General features: G+C 34.4%; 1 protein-coding gene across 8 annotated transcripts in view; it reads left to right on the top strand.

The window, feature by feature from the left end:
- The window catches only part of LOC125652816 (ral GTPase-activating protein subunit alpha-1-like), a 64,738-nt gene that overhangs the window by 30,828 nt on the left and 20,275 nt on the right, over nucleotides 1-13,635 (top strand). For all 8 annotated transcript variants that reach the window (XM_056165460.1, XM_056165461.1, XM_056165462.1 and 5 more), the window contains 16 exons: nucleotides 461-577; nucleotides 1,514-1,675; nucleotides 2,106-2,290; nucleotides 3,072-3,170; nucleotides 5,530-5,685; nucleotides 6,316-6,447; nucleotides 7,829-7,954; nucleotides 8,057-8,115; nucleotides 8,277-8,385; nucleotides 8,488-8,667; nucleotides 8,823-8,933; nucleotides 9,860-10,042; nucleotides 11,279-11,428; nucleotides 12,987-13,040; nucleotides 13,152-13,302; nucleotides 13,430-13,584. In XM_056165460.1, coding sequence (XP_056021435.1) covers nucleotides 461-577; nucleotides 1,514-1,675; nucleotides 2,106-2,290; nucleotides 3,072-3,170; nucleotides 5,530-5,685; nucleotides 6,316-6,447; nucleotides 7,829-7,954; nucleotides 8,057-8,115; nucleotides 8,277-8,385; nucleotides 8,488-8,667; nucleotides 8,823-8,933; nucleotides 9,860-10,042; nucleotides 11,279-11,428; nucleotides 12,987-13,040; nucleotides 13,152-13,302; nucleotides 13,430-13,584 — 2,129 coding nt within the window. The remainder of the gene's footprint in view (nucleotides 1-460; nucleotides 578-1,513; nucleotides 1,676-2,105; nucleotides 2,291-3,071; nucleotides 3,171-5,529; nucleotides 5,686-6,315; nucleotides 6,448-7,828; nucleotides 7,955-8,056; nucleotides 8,116-8,276; nucleotides 8,386-8,487; nucleotides 8,668-8,822; nucleotides 8,934-9,859; nucleotides 10,043-11,278; nucleotides 11,429-12,986; nucleotides 13,041-13,151; nucleotides 13,303-13,429; nucleotides 13,585-13,635) is intronic.

The raw sequence follows: 13,635 nt of genomic DNA on the forward strand, positions 1-13,635 counted from the left end.
ATTCTGTTAGGTAATTTACCTGGTAATACAGTTGTATAGAAAAGGTGATAAAAAATGAAGTTTTTTTTCCCTAAACCATAAATTGGTTTTATGACTTATCATAATGGAAGTTAAGACTCATGAGAAAAGGAAATTTGTTCAGTACAGTAAAATACTATTACAAAACTATGTTTAGTATTAGCTTGTTCAGTTTCACTTGAGTACTTTTATACTACACTGTACACAAAACATTCATATACCACACAGTGTTATGTATTTAGTAAGAGTTTTGACAGTCATTAAAGTAACATCCTTTTTAGCAGAAAAGAAATGTGGAAAAGAAAAGTGTTTAAGAGGCTCTACTCCCTCCGCTGTATGGGGTTCAACTCTGTTTTGTGGTGTTTGAAAATGTTTTGCAACTTAAAAGGCTTTCACAGGAAATATGTATACTTTTATAAGTTAGGATTCCTTTTATTTGTAGATTCTCCGGCCCCGGAGGATCTAGAAGTGGCCAAGCTCAGCATGCATAGTCTTCAGAGTGAGGCTGATATTGACAGCATCAGTTTGGAGCGTTCGGAGCAGGATACCTCATATAGATGTATGTCAGGGTGTACTGTGTGTAGAATTCATGAAACAAAGTCGGTAGGACTAGATTGTGGAAAGATTTGCCTATTATTTTAAATGATATGAAGGAAAGATTTTTAATGGGAATGGTAATTTGGTAGCCTCATTGCGTGCTAATCTTCTTAATCCTTTCACTGTGTCATTTTTATGCGCCCAAGATCGAAGGTCGGGGTGCATATTGTTTTTGTCCTGTCTGTCATTCTGTCTGAAACTTTAACCTTGCTAATAACTTTTGAACAGTAAGTGCTAGAGCTTTGATATTTCACATGAGTATTCCTTGTGACAAGACCTTTCCATGGGTACCAACATTTTCGACCCTGTGACCTTGACCTTGGAGTTTGACCTACTTTTAAAATATTTGGTCATACTTCTAAATGGTAAATTTATATTAGAGCTTTCATATTGCATGTGAGCATTTCTTGTGACAAGATCTTTCTACTGGTACCAAGATGTTTACCCTTGTGACCTTGGCCATCTTTGGAATTGGCCATTATTGGGGGCATTTGTGTTTCACAAATGCATCTTGTTATAAGTCTTTTTATTACTTGAAAAAAGGATTCTTAAAAAAAAGAGGAAATTTTTCACAATAAAAGACTAGCTATGACATGTTTTCATGGTCTTTCAAATTTTCATAAATCTGTTAACACAATGAAACGTTGTGAAATGTTCACGTCATTTCTATATATGTTATGTTGCTTCCTGTTTATGATAGCTTTTGTTAAAGTCTAACATTGTTGAAGAATGGATTGTATTTATGTGCATTTACTTTACCTGGATAAACAATCTAGGTATTAAATATCCCGAGATTTAAACATACATGTACCACTTCAGCAATTTAAATCTGGCCACTTATCTGTATGTAAGTTATGAATATATGTTGACAGTATATGAGATTTTTCTCTACCCCCAGATTCGAGGTCTCCCTCCCCAGCCTCAATTCACTCCCAGAGCCCCTCCCCCATCAGTGAACTAACCGTCCACCAACAGCAGAAAGACTGCCCCACTCCTGACCGGGATAGTTTACACATTGAGATGGCAGCTACTACCACAGATGGTTGTATGGAATCTAAAGGTGAGACTGTACTACAAACTAGGAATTTTTTTATCATGAATTTAAATAGAAGATCAAAGTGTACATATGTTTAGGTACATGTAAATTATATTTGTGTTCCTGCTATGTTTTGGATTAATAGAAGGATGGTATATGCTGTTGAATTTTGTGTCATGTACAGAGTAGATTGCATATACAAAGATCTTAATTAAAAACAAGGAAAACCATCTAGATCAATGATGTTTATCCACAACTGAAATAATTATAACCCACCATATTCATATGTATTTATATGTGCATTGTTTACAACTGCAATGCATTCATGAATGAGGAATTGCCTATCATTACAAGTTTTAAAGATATCAAAGGCTAAAACATTGGAAATGTAAGTATTAGTGCATCATACAGTGGAAAAAGAAAAACTTCAGAATATTAATGTCTGTATTTACAGAATGTACAGATGACATGAGGAGTGTGTTAGCTGGAGGAACAGTCCAGGGCTGGCTACCAGACAGTGCTGTGGTACTGTGGAGGAGAATGCTAGGAATTCTGGGGGATGTGAACCAGATTACAGATCCAGAGAATCATGTCTTGGTGTATGAAGAACTTAGCAGAATTCTGGACACGCTTCACAAGGTGATCCCTTTTTTCTATGAATCACTAGTCTCAGTGAGCGAGTTACATTTTATAATGCAGAGTAGGAAGACCTTGACTTTTTTTATATTGAACTTTTTCCTGTGAATAGCCAAAGCCTGATGCACATTTGGAGGAGAATTTATCAACAGGCAGGAAGGTATTTGAGAACATGAAGAGGCTGGTAGCACACATATTACAAATTGGAATGTTGATCCATCTTCAGATATTTATCATGTAGTATTACATGTAATTTTTATAGTTGTACTTGCATTAGAAACCAATGTTGATAATCCACACATTCAAAGTAATGCATACATGATTTTCATACATGATTTTAAATATGAGAAACTTGCATCACATATTATCTCCATACATGCATACTTTTTTCATAGACTTAGCACTACTACATGTACACTGTATATGTGTGTGTCATGTATTGTATGGTATTTAAATCTCCAAAACATCAAAAAGTAAGTCTCAAATTTCATCTCGTCAATATCTTAGTGAAGTTTTATTTACATTACATGTATGCACATTGAAATCTGAAAATTTAATTCAGAACTCATCTTACAGTACATGTAAAATTTCGCGTTCCAGTATTATGACTTGCACAAATTTCAAAGTGACATTTGCTAGTGTTTGGGAATTTTTGTCGTACTTTCAACTAACAGTCTAAGATTTGATAGATTACGACTATGCCCAACAGTCTTGAATTGTACTTTGAGGAAAGATGAATTATATTCTGGAGAACTACATGTATAATGATTTTTGTTGGTTACAGATTCGGAATAACATCGGGGTGACGGAGGATAACACATTTTCTCCCCCTCCCCCTGACTGCATCCCTCCCACTACAACTATCACACCATGGCAGTTTGAGGTTTGTAACTCATTCTTTATCTTTCTCTCCATCATTTGAAGTTATGGAGTGAAATGTAGTCCAATTTCATTGTGCCAGTAAATGCATTCGGTTTTTTTTTTGGGGGGGGGGGGGGGGGGGGGGCAAAAGCTGTATATGGAGTTCTGCAATTCAAAGTTCAGAAATGTCTGTTGATTATTTAGAAATATATTCATAAGCAAAATTTTGAAGGGTATTCCTTTAAAAGTTATCAGAATGACATTGTATAGTACACATATATGTATGAGCGATAACTTTCGTACAGGGAATGTATGAGGGTTGTCCCAAACAAGACAAGCGGTGCTCCTCATTAAACTGAAGTCACAGAGAAATGAAACTAGTGCAACTGATACAAATAATTTGCAATATGTAATAAGTAAAATTATCCTGCTTCAGACAAATTTGTAGATAATTGATTGGATAAAAGCTAACCACATAACGCCCTGAAATTTTTTATTTTACGTCTCCGTCCGGAGGGTGTATAAGTTTGACAACTGTGATGTCACTTATGAATCACATGACCCCCCTGAAATTTCAATATTCCGTCTCCGTTCAGAGAGTTGGCAACTGTGATGTCACTTACAAATCATATATGACACCCAAAATTTCAATATACCGTCTCCATGCAAGGGAATATTGATCTAACAACTACCGTAACTTACATTGTATGTCAGCATTCAGTTTCAACATACATGATTTCTTTATTTATGATTATTGTTTATATTCTTAACTGTGATGTTAAGATTTAAATTTGTGATTGTATGATTTTCATTGTGATACATATATATGAAATTCAATTTTATAACTGAGTAATATTTATGAAATATGTTACTGATTTTCTAAAGGTCCTCAGCAGGATAAATTCGTTATTCACCGAGTCCCAATGTGAATATCCATTTCCCACCCTGGATGACTCCGTAATACATCTCAAACTGACTGTGTAACTAATAATATTAAATATTGTAAGTGAATGAATAGGCAAAGTACAAGTATCTTGTGTAATAAGACCAGGAGGTGGCACGATGTCAAAAATAGCTAATGAAAATCATAGATATAATAGTTTATCAAAATAGCTAATGAAAATCATAAATATAATAGTTTATCAAAATAGCTAATGAAAATCATAGATATAAAAGTTTATCAAAATAGCTAATGAAAATCATAGATATAATAGTTTATCAAAATAGCTAATGAAAATCATAGATATAATAGTTTATCAAAAATAGCTAATGAAAATCATAGATATAATAGTTTATCAAAATAGCTAATGAAAATCATAAATATAGTAGTTTATCAAAATAGCTAATGAAAATCATAAATATAATAGTTTATCAAAATTTCGCTGATTGATTTTAAAGTTTTGAGCTGTGTATGCATGCAGAATTTTAGGACAACCCTCGTACATGCAGAGTAGTTGTGTAACCATCTGTTTGTACAATTGTTTATTTATTGGATCAGCACTGTGTGCAAGATTTCATCCATATTGGTCTGCAAATTTTTTATCTGAGTTACAGGAATACCTTGTATAAAGACCTTAAGGTATTCCATGTATACTGAAAGGATAATGAACAGTTTTGAAGGATTTAGATCCACATAAAGGTTTATTGTTAAATAATGATGAAAGTGAAGCAGATGAAATTCACATGACTGGAAAATGATTAGAAGCTGACCTTTTTGCACTTAAGACTTTTTGGAAGAGTTGTCTGCCCTTTATAAAATCAAGAAAAATCTAATTTTCTAAAAATGTGTGTGGTCAATGATTAATTTTATTTCATATTTTCACTAAGAGAAAGTGTTTGTAACTTTCTACTTAGAGATTTGTGTGAAAATATAATTTCTTTTTAAAATATTGTAATAAAACATGCTTTTCCCATATACTTCAATGTTAAATCCTAGGTGAAATAAATCAAGCAGTAAACAAAATTTTGAAAATTCCTATGGTGGATTATTTTTATTTGATGAACCCTTCAAAATGATACCATGATTACAAAAATTCCACCATCCATTTATTAGATATGAAATATGGTCATTACACATTGAATACCTTAATTCCAATTGGTTTCAAGGTAACATCTAAAAGGTCAAGGTCACTGGATGGGACTAGATAGTCAGTGTATTTGGTGTGCAATATGAGAAACATGCAGGGATGCTAAATTACAAAGAATTGGATTAACTTTAGTTTCTAAAGTTAAAGGACAAGTCATTGGATAGGACCCCCAGGAATAAGCCATGTAGTGAGGGGGATGAATGTTGAGCATTACATTGTAAATAATCATGGTTTTACTCTTTGTCAGGTAACTTTATTAATTACTTTTTCCTGTAATTGGTTATTGTTTTGCAGTGTCTGACATTGTCCGATGATTTTAAGAAAGGTAAACTCCTGGCATATCAGCTTCTGTGTCAGACAGTGGTCAGAAGACATGATGTCTCTCTCCCTGACGAGCTCCTGTCTCAGTTTTACATGTGGCTCCACACAGGGATTGGGTCAAAGGATCAGGTATGTCAGGGCAGGGTAAATTGTCAATTAGGGCAAGAGTAAATTATCTGTCAACACAGGGTAAACTGTCTGTCAGGGCAGAGTAAAATGTCAATTAGGGCAAGGGTAAATTGTCAGGACAGGGTAAATTATCTGTCAGGACAGGGTAAATTGTCTGTCAGGGCAGGGTGAATTGTTAGTCATGGTAGGATAAATTATCTGTCAAGGCAGGGTAAATTGTCAGTGAAGGCAGGGTAAATTGTTAGTCAGGGCAGGGTAAATTGTCTGTCAGGGCAGGATGAATTGTCAGTCAGAGCAGGGCAAATTGTCAATTAGGGCAGGGTGAATTGTCTGTCAGGGCAGGGTAAAATATCTGACTGGACAAAGTGCATAGGGAGGGGATAATTAAAAGATGGGTAAAGTGATAATGTAAGAGTTAAAGCCTACAGAAGTGATATAAATGAATAACAATTGGAATGGATTAGAGGATGAAGAAGGTGAGGGTGAAATCAAAGGCTAATTAAGGAACTATATTGGGATGATACACTGTACATGTAGGATGTTGTTTGTATCATAGGAACTACAAAGAATACTTAATGAAACGAATCATGTCCGTGTAGTTTGGGCTGATTGCGATTTTTGTGTTTTCAGGAGATTGTCAATGTGTTGGTGAGACACTGTGGACCTCGCTTTTTCTCCATGCCATTAATGAGCTCCACATTACTAATCAAAAACTTAATCCATGCAGTGGGAGTGGTGTTGTCGTCTCCCGACCTCAGACAGGTTAGTGTCCAGAAATAGGGAGAAACATTAATTTAGTTCAGATTAGTTTTAGTTTGGTGTCTCTTGCTGATCTCGGAGAGTTTAGGTGAAAAATATGTGCAGTGTCTTGCATGATGATTTTAATGCAAAGGTGAACAATCTTAAATTCGGGAAAAAAACTTGGCATCTAATGGTATGCTTTAGTATTTAGTAAGTCATATTGTGGTATTCTGGCATGGCTATAAAGATATTTTGGTTTTTTTTTTAATAGATACTGTATATACTCGCCTATAAGTTGGTCCGCCTATAAGTCGGTTGTATTTTTTAAGGTTATTTTGTAGGAATTTGCCATTGACCCGCTTATAAGTCGGTACAATTTTTTTGTCAGAATCGGTTGACAATTTCAAGTCAAAGCTCTAGTGTTTTTACCTATGTTTCAAAAAATATTTTGAGAAATTAATAATTATGAGGTGCTCAATATCCAAGCCATCTCTGTTTGGGGTTTAAATGCAACACTTGATCTATTATGGGCAATGATCCCTTGTTTACCTATGCAATTATGGTCTCCTAATTACCAGTCCTTACACTGTGTTTACTTAGTGACATGTGCCTCCCGCAAACTGTTATTGTGGGATTCCTGTATAATTCATTGTATCAACAATAGAGTTTTTAAGAATCAAGAATGATGATCTAAATTATCTGCTAACAATATTCAATCTTTTATGAAATATATTTCAGCCGGTATACATATGAATATTTCAGTATTAAATCGGGTTCTTAATTCAATTTTACCGAGAAACGATAGATTAGTTGAATTGAAAGTATTAGTTACCGGTATGTAAATAATTTTAACTAGATAACAGGGGATGTTTACTCCTCCTAGGCACCTGATCCCACCTCTGGTGTGTCCAGGGGTCCGTGTTTGCCCAACTATCTCTTTTTATTGCTTATAGGAGTTATGAGAATGATCACTGTTCGTTATCTTCACCTTGCATAAAAATATGTAAATACTTGTACGTTATACATAATTTTAAAATACATAAACAATACAATATGTCTAGTATTTGTGAACAATAATCATTTGTGTGGTAGTCCATGATAATCGTCGGAGTTGTTTAAAAAACACTACATTACGCTGCCCAGAAAAATACCAATCTTCTTAGGACGCGCCTATAAGTCGGACATAGAGTTTTGGACCAAAAATTGACTCCCCAAAATCCGACTTATAGGCGAGTATATACGGTAGTGTTTAATTATAACTTTACTTCTGATTTACTAATTATGGAAGATTAGCCCTTGTAGCTTTTTTTTTTTGGATGTATTTGATGGCAGATCTTATTGCCACTGTCTTCAGCAGACCTTGATCTTTAGCTGACTTCAGTAAACTGTTTCCTATTTTCAGACTCCTAGATCGGAGGCCCTGTCTCTGATTGGAAGTTTGGTGTGTTTCCCAAACCACTATCCATACCTACAGGTTCTGAGTGTTGGAGATTTGTCTGTAGAGTCCTTGTCCTGTAAAATTTTCAAGGTAGGCATACTTCACACACAGAAAGTAGCACTAGTAACAAAATCAGATAAGATTTAACATCAAGGAAATTTTTTGATGATTTTTTTTCCTCTCCATGTGTAGGATTCATTAATTGATCAGTTGTTACATAGTGCAAAGAAAGAGTCTGCAGAAACAGCCAGGTAAGAAATGAAATGAAAGTAAAAGTAGATTTGGAGAAAATTTCCACATAAAAGGATATTGAGATTTTTTTTTAAAAAGTAGATCTCTTTAAGTTGAATTAAGAGAATTGTTATTTCAGTAGTATTCCGGGAAGATTGACAGGTGCTTGTTGATATTTCAGGTGTATAGCTTTAAGCAGTATTGGTGTATATTTGTATGAAGAGTTGTGTCATCGTACCCTTCATGCTAGACTTCATGAGGCTGTGATGGTACTACTGGGAAACCTAAGGGTATGTGACAGAATGTAATTCAGATTTATTCTTAATATTGTTTTTTAAAAAAATTGTTTCATGTTAGATTACAATAGTTTCATTTTCATTCTATTATTTCAGTGCAAAAACAAAGTAGTTGCCAAAACCGCAGCAGATGTGCTATCAATTTTATGTGACCACACTGACCAGCTGTTCAGTTACCATACTGATTTACCAAAGCTTATCATAGAGGTTGTGACGGCAACCGTTGCCGTTTTAATCCCCCTCACAGGACTAGATGTCTCTCAGGAGGAAAGGAAGGTAGGCTGAATAACATAATTTTGAGACTCTAGCGTAAAGCAAGAGAAACTTCTTGTAAATTCACACATTTCGGAATCATTTAATGCAAAGAATCAGATAATGTGTGTATAGTTGAGGTAATGATTGCTGTAAGCCCTCTCTGCTGTGGATTTCAGTTGATCGTGGGTATGTTATTCTGTGTTGTGGAGTGGTGCATGAGGATGCCCATTTCTCTGCTGCTGGAGACAACAGACACCGACAGAAGTTGTGTATTCAAAGTATTCCAGGTTTGTGTGAAGTGATTTTTTGGAATTTGTTTTGAATGTGAACACCAGTACTTTAAGTCTCATTCTTTTTTTGTTTGTTTGATAATCGGTAACAAGTGAAAATATAAAAAAAAAAATTTAAGAAACTATGAATGCAGAAATATGTTTTGTTGTATTATAACGGGATAACAAGATTTGATGAAGGAATAAAGTATTTATGGTAAACAAATGTAGAAGAGAGTCTAAACTTTAATTCCACATTAAGTTAATATGTGTAAAGTAGAACTTTGACTTTAATTTCACATTAAGTTATGTGTAAAGTAGAGTTTTGACTTTAATTTCACATTAAGTTATGTGTAAAGTAGAGCTTCAACTTTAATTCCACATTAAGTTATGTGTAAAGTAGAGCTTCAACTTTAATTTCACATTAAGTTATGTGTAAAGTAGAGCTTCAACTTTAATTTCACATTAAGTTATGTGTAAAGTTGAGCTTTGACTTTAATTTCACATTAAGTTATGTGTAAAGTAGAGCATTGACTTTAATTTCACATTAAGTTATGTGTAAAGTAGAGCTTCAACTTTAATTCCACATTAAGTTATGTGTAAAGTAGAGCTTCAACTTTAATTTCACATTAAGTTATGTGTAAAGTAGAGCTTCGACTTTCAATTTAACAGTAAGTTATATACTGTATAATGGAGAACCTCTGCTTTAACTTGACATAAGTTATTATAACAGAGAATCTTGACTTTAATTGACATTAAGTTATTAGAATGGAGAATCTTGACTTTAACTTGACATTTAGTTATTATAATGGAGAATCTTGACTTTAACTAGACATTAAGTTATTATAACAGAGAATCTTAACTTGACATTAAGTTATTATAATGGAGAATCTTAACTTTAACTTGAAATTAAGTTATTATAACAGAGAATCTTGACTCTACAGGTTCTGGATTTGGCAGTGAAGGGACACAGTACTGAGACCCTGTCCCAAGCCCGACAGGTTCTCGCGGGGATGATACAGGGTGCAGACTTTGACCACCTGAGGGATCTGCAGAGCCCTGTAGGGGATTACAAGTCAGACAGGAAGTCCAGTGACAGTGATTCTATACAGTGTGCTGCTAAACTGGTTAGTGTGGACTAGAGAGCTAGTCATTCTATTACACACCATCTTCTCCTTGCACACATCCTGAGGTCTCATGTAATATATCATTCAGGTAGCATTAACTTGATTTGAACCTATTGTATTGTATATACAGTGAAACTTCTCTAAACCGGTCAGCTGCCAGACTGAATGAAATGGACAGATTAGAGAGATGTCTGAGAACTTAGGATTTAGTGATACTTTTATCTCAATTATCATTAGATTTTTCTTCGTCGTATCATTTGTATGAACAAAATAAGCACTTATCTTTGTATAAAAACCAATTTTTAAAGGAAATAGTTTTGATAAAAGATTTAAGTTTAGATATATTTACAATCTGTACCATTGCTGTAATCACCCCCAAGCTGTTAACGAAGATTCAATACACAAGGTAGGCCCTGTTCACTATGATCCTTGTAATTGAAAATCACCATCTTAAATAATTATCAGTGGACATTTAATTAACTGGCTTGTACATAATTAATACTACAGGTATAAAGATCATCCCAATTAATACATTCCGTAATCCCGTTAAAAGACAGTAGAAAACTAATAGAAGTTTCTTTATTGACATTTCTGTTTAATAACTAAACTCTGTTGCTTTGATATGTAATTTATAATGAATTTGTTTTAAATGTTTGTGAAAAGTACAGTTATAGATATAAAATTGTTAAATTCCCATTTGTTAGGAATTTTCAGTCATCGGAAATCAAGAAAATCAATGTACATGTATCTTCTAATAATTTTCAATAACACGTGGGTGTTTGATGGTCTTTATTCCCCACTGACCAATATTTTCTTGTCTTAAAAAGGTTGCCAGTGTTATCAGGGGAAATTAGATTTGTTTGTTACCTGCTGTTTCTTTTAAAAATGACCAGAGTCCAGTTTTTAGGGATGGTTGGTTTTGTAAAAATTAATTGATTGGTAAGGAAATGTTAAGATTTCTGTTGGGACTTTGAAATTCAATTGATAATTTTGGAGGACTGGTTTTCTTAGGGTCCAGTTTGGAGAAGTTTCCCAGTATTATCAATTTACAAAGGGATTTAAAACAAGTTCCAAATTCCTCTCCAGGAAGTGTTATTATGTGTGTTGTCATTTACATTTACTAGGTGGTCACAATATTACAAAATACATGTAGGATCAATGTACTCTGTCAAATCAGCCCACTGCATAAAGAAAGAATATTAACAATGAGATTTTTCTTTTCCTTTTTTGAATTAGTTGATCAATCACATGGTTAATCACATGTGTCACTTCCCAATGGGTTCAGGAGCATCCCGTCTCTCCTCATCCATACAGGAACACCACGATATGGAGGAACTGGAGGTGAACGATCTCAAACAGGAAATCTTCTACTCCTCCAACATACAGGTATTTCTAAAACACACAGGCTCTCCTTAAACATTCAGGTACTGCTAAAACATACTGGTACTCCTAAAACATGCTGGTATTACTGAAACATACTGGTACTACTAAAACATACTGATACTACTAAAACATACTGGTACTGCTAAAACATACTGGTACTGCTAAAACATACTGGTACTCCTAAAACATACTGATACTGCTAAAACATACTGGTACTGCTAAAACATACTGATACTACTAAAACATACTGGTACTACAAAACATACTGGTACTACTAAAACATACTGGTACTGCTAAAACATACTGATACTGCTAAAACATACTGGTACTGCTAAAACATACTGATACTACTAAAACATACACGCACTACTAAAACATACTGATACTACTAAAACATACATGTACTACTAAAACATACTGGTACTTCTAAAACATATATGTACTACTAAAACATACTGGTACTGCTAAAACATACTGATACTACTAAAACATACTGGTACTGCTAAAACATACTGCTAAAACATACTGATACTACTAAAACATACACGCACTACTAAAACATACTGGTACTGCTAAAACATACTGATACTACTAAAACATACATGCACTACTAAAACATACTGATACTACTAAAACATACTGGTACTGCTAAAACATACTGATACTACTAAAACATACACGCACTACTAAAACATACTGATACTACTAAAACATACATGTACTACTAAAACATACTGGTACTTCTAAAACATATATGTACTACTAAAACATACTGGTACTGCTAAAACATACTGATACTACTAAAACATACAGGTACTACTTAAATATACTGATACTACTAAAACATACTGGTACTGTTAAAACATACTGGTACTACTAAAACATACTGGTACTGCTAAAACATACTGGTACTGCTAAACATACTGGTACTCCTAAAACATACTGGTACTGCTAAAACATACTGGTACTACTAAAACATACATGTACTACTAAAACATACAGGTACTCTTAAAACATACTGGTACTACAAAAACATACTGATACTACTAAAACATACTGGTACTACTAAAACATACTGATACTACTAAAACATACACGCACTACTAAAACATACTGATACTACTAAAACATACTGATACTACTGAAACATACTGGTACTACTAAAACATACTGGTACTTCTAAAACATACATGTACTACTAAAACATACTGGTACTACTAAAACATACAGGTACTACTTAAATATACTGATACTACTAAAACATACTGGTACTACTAAAACTTTCTGGTACTTATGTGTATGTACTCCTTAAATGCATACACAGAACAGGTAATCTAGTCCTAAAAATGCAGGACATTTAGTTGACATACAACTATGCTGATGATTGGTTTATAGCACAACTTTTACAATGGTATTTCTGTGATGTGCTTCCTTCACATTCACTTTATGTACGTGTTTAAACACAGAACTCCTCTCATCAGATACTAGTTTTGTGCTATTCAGTAACTTGACAGAATCTTGAAATGAATTGACCTTTATGTTTCTACTTCCTTTATTTCAGTTCTTTGTGCAGAATAAGAGAACCCTGATCTCTTTCATTGAGCTCCCTGCCATGGTAAGTACATGTACAACTGATGGAGAGGGGGGGGGGGGGGGGGGGTGCTGTGTTTATGTTGTCTAGGAGTTTGTGTTGCCTGTATGTGTAACTAACCTGTACTTTCTATAGGTGGATGTACCTGGCGGGGGAGTGACAGCAGGACTGACCACAGCTCGGACTGTATGCAGGGTCTTGCTGAGGGACCTCACAGGGAAATATGCCTGGGAGTCCTCTATGTTGTATGCCCCTCCCTGGTGTCAGGAGGGGTCCTCAGTTAAAAGTAGGTCATTGGCAAAAAAATTTCTAAAATCACATACTGTTTTTACTGACCACATGGTCTTGTATTTGATAGATGTGAAGAGGATATGCTATGAACATGTAAATGAAGCCATAAAATTCTGTTTCAGATGCCAAAGCTTTATTAGATCTGTCCGGTACAGGTGAACTAGAGCCTTTATTATCACTGGAGGACAGGGAGGTTCCACACATTGAATCAGAGAGACCCAGTTCTGAGATGCCTCTGTATAACCTCTCCTTACCTCATCATGACAACCTTAATGATGTAAGTCAGTAAATAAGGCGGTCATGCAGTTCTACAGAGCTATTTTCAGAT

Source organism: Ostrea edulis, chromosome 5, assembly GCF_947568905.1.
Source record: "Ostrea edulis chromosome 5, xbOstEdul1.1, whole genome shotgun sequence".
In the NCBI taxonomy this organism is placed as follows: domain Eukaryota; kingdom Metazoa; phylum Mollusca; class Bivalvia; order Ostreida; family Ostreidae; genus Ostrea; species Ostrea edulis.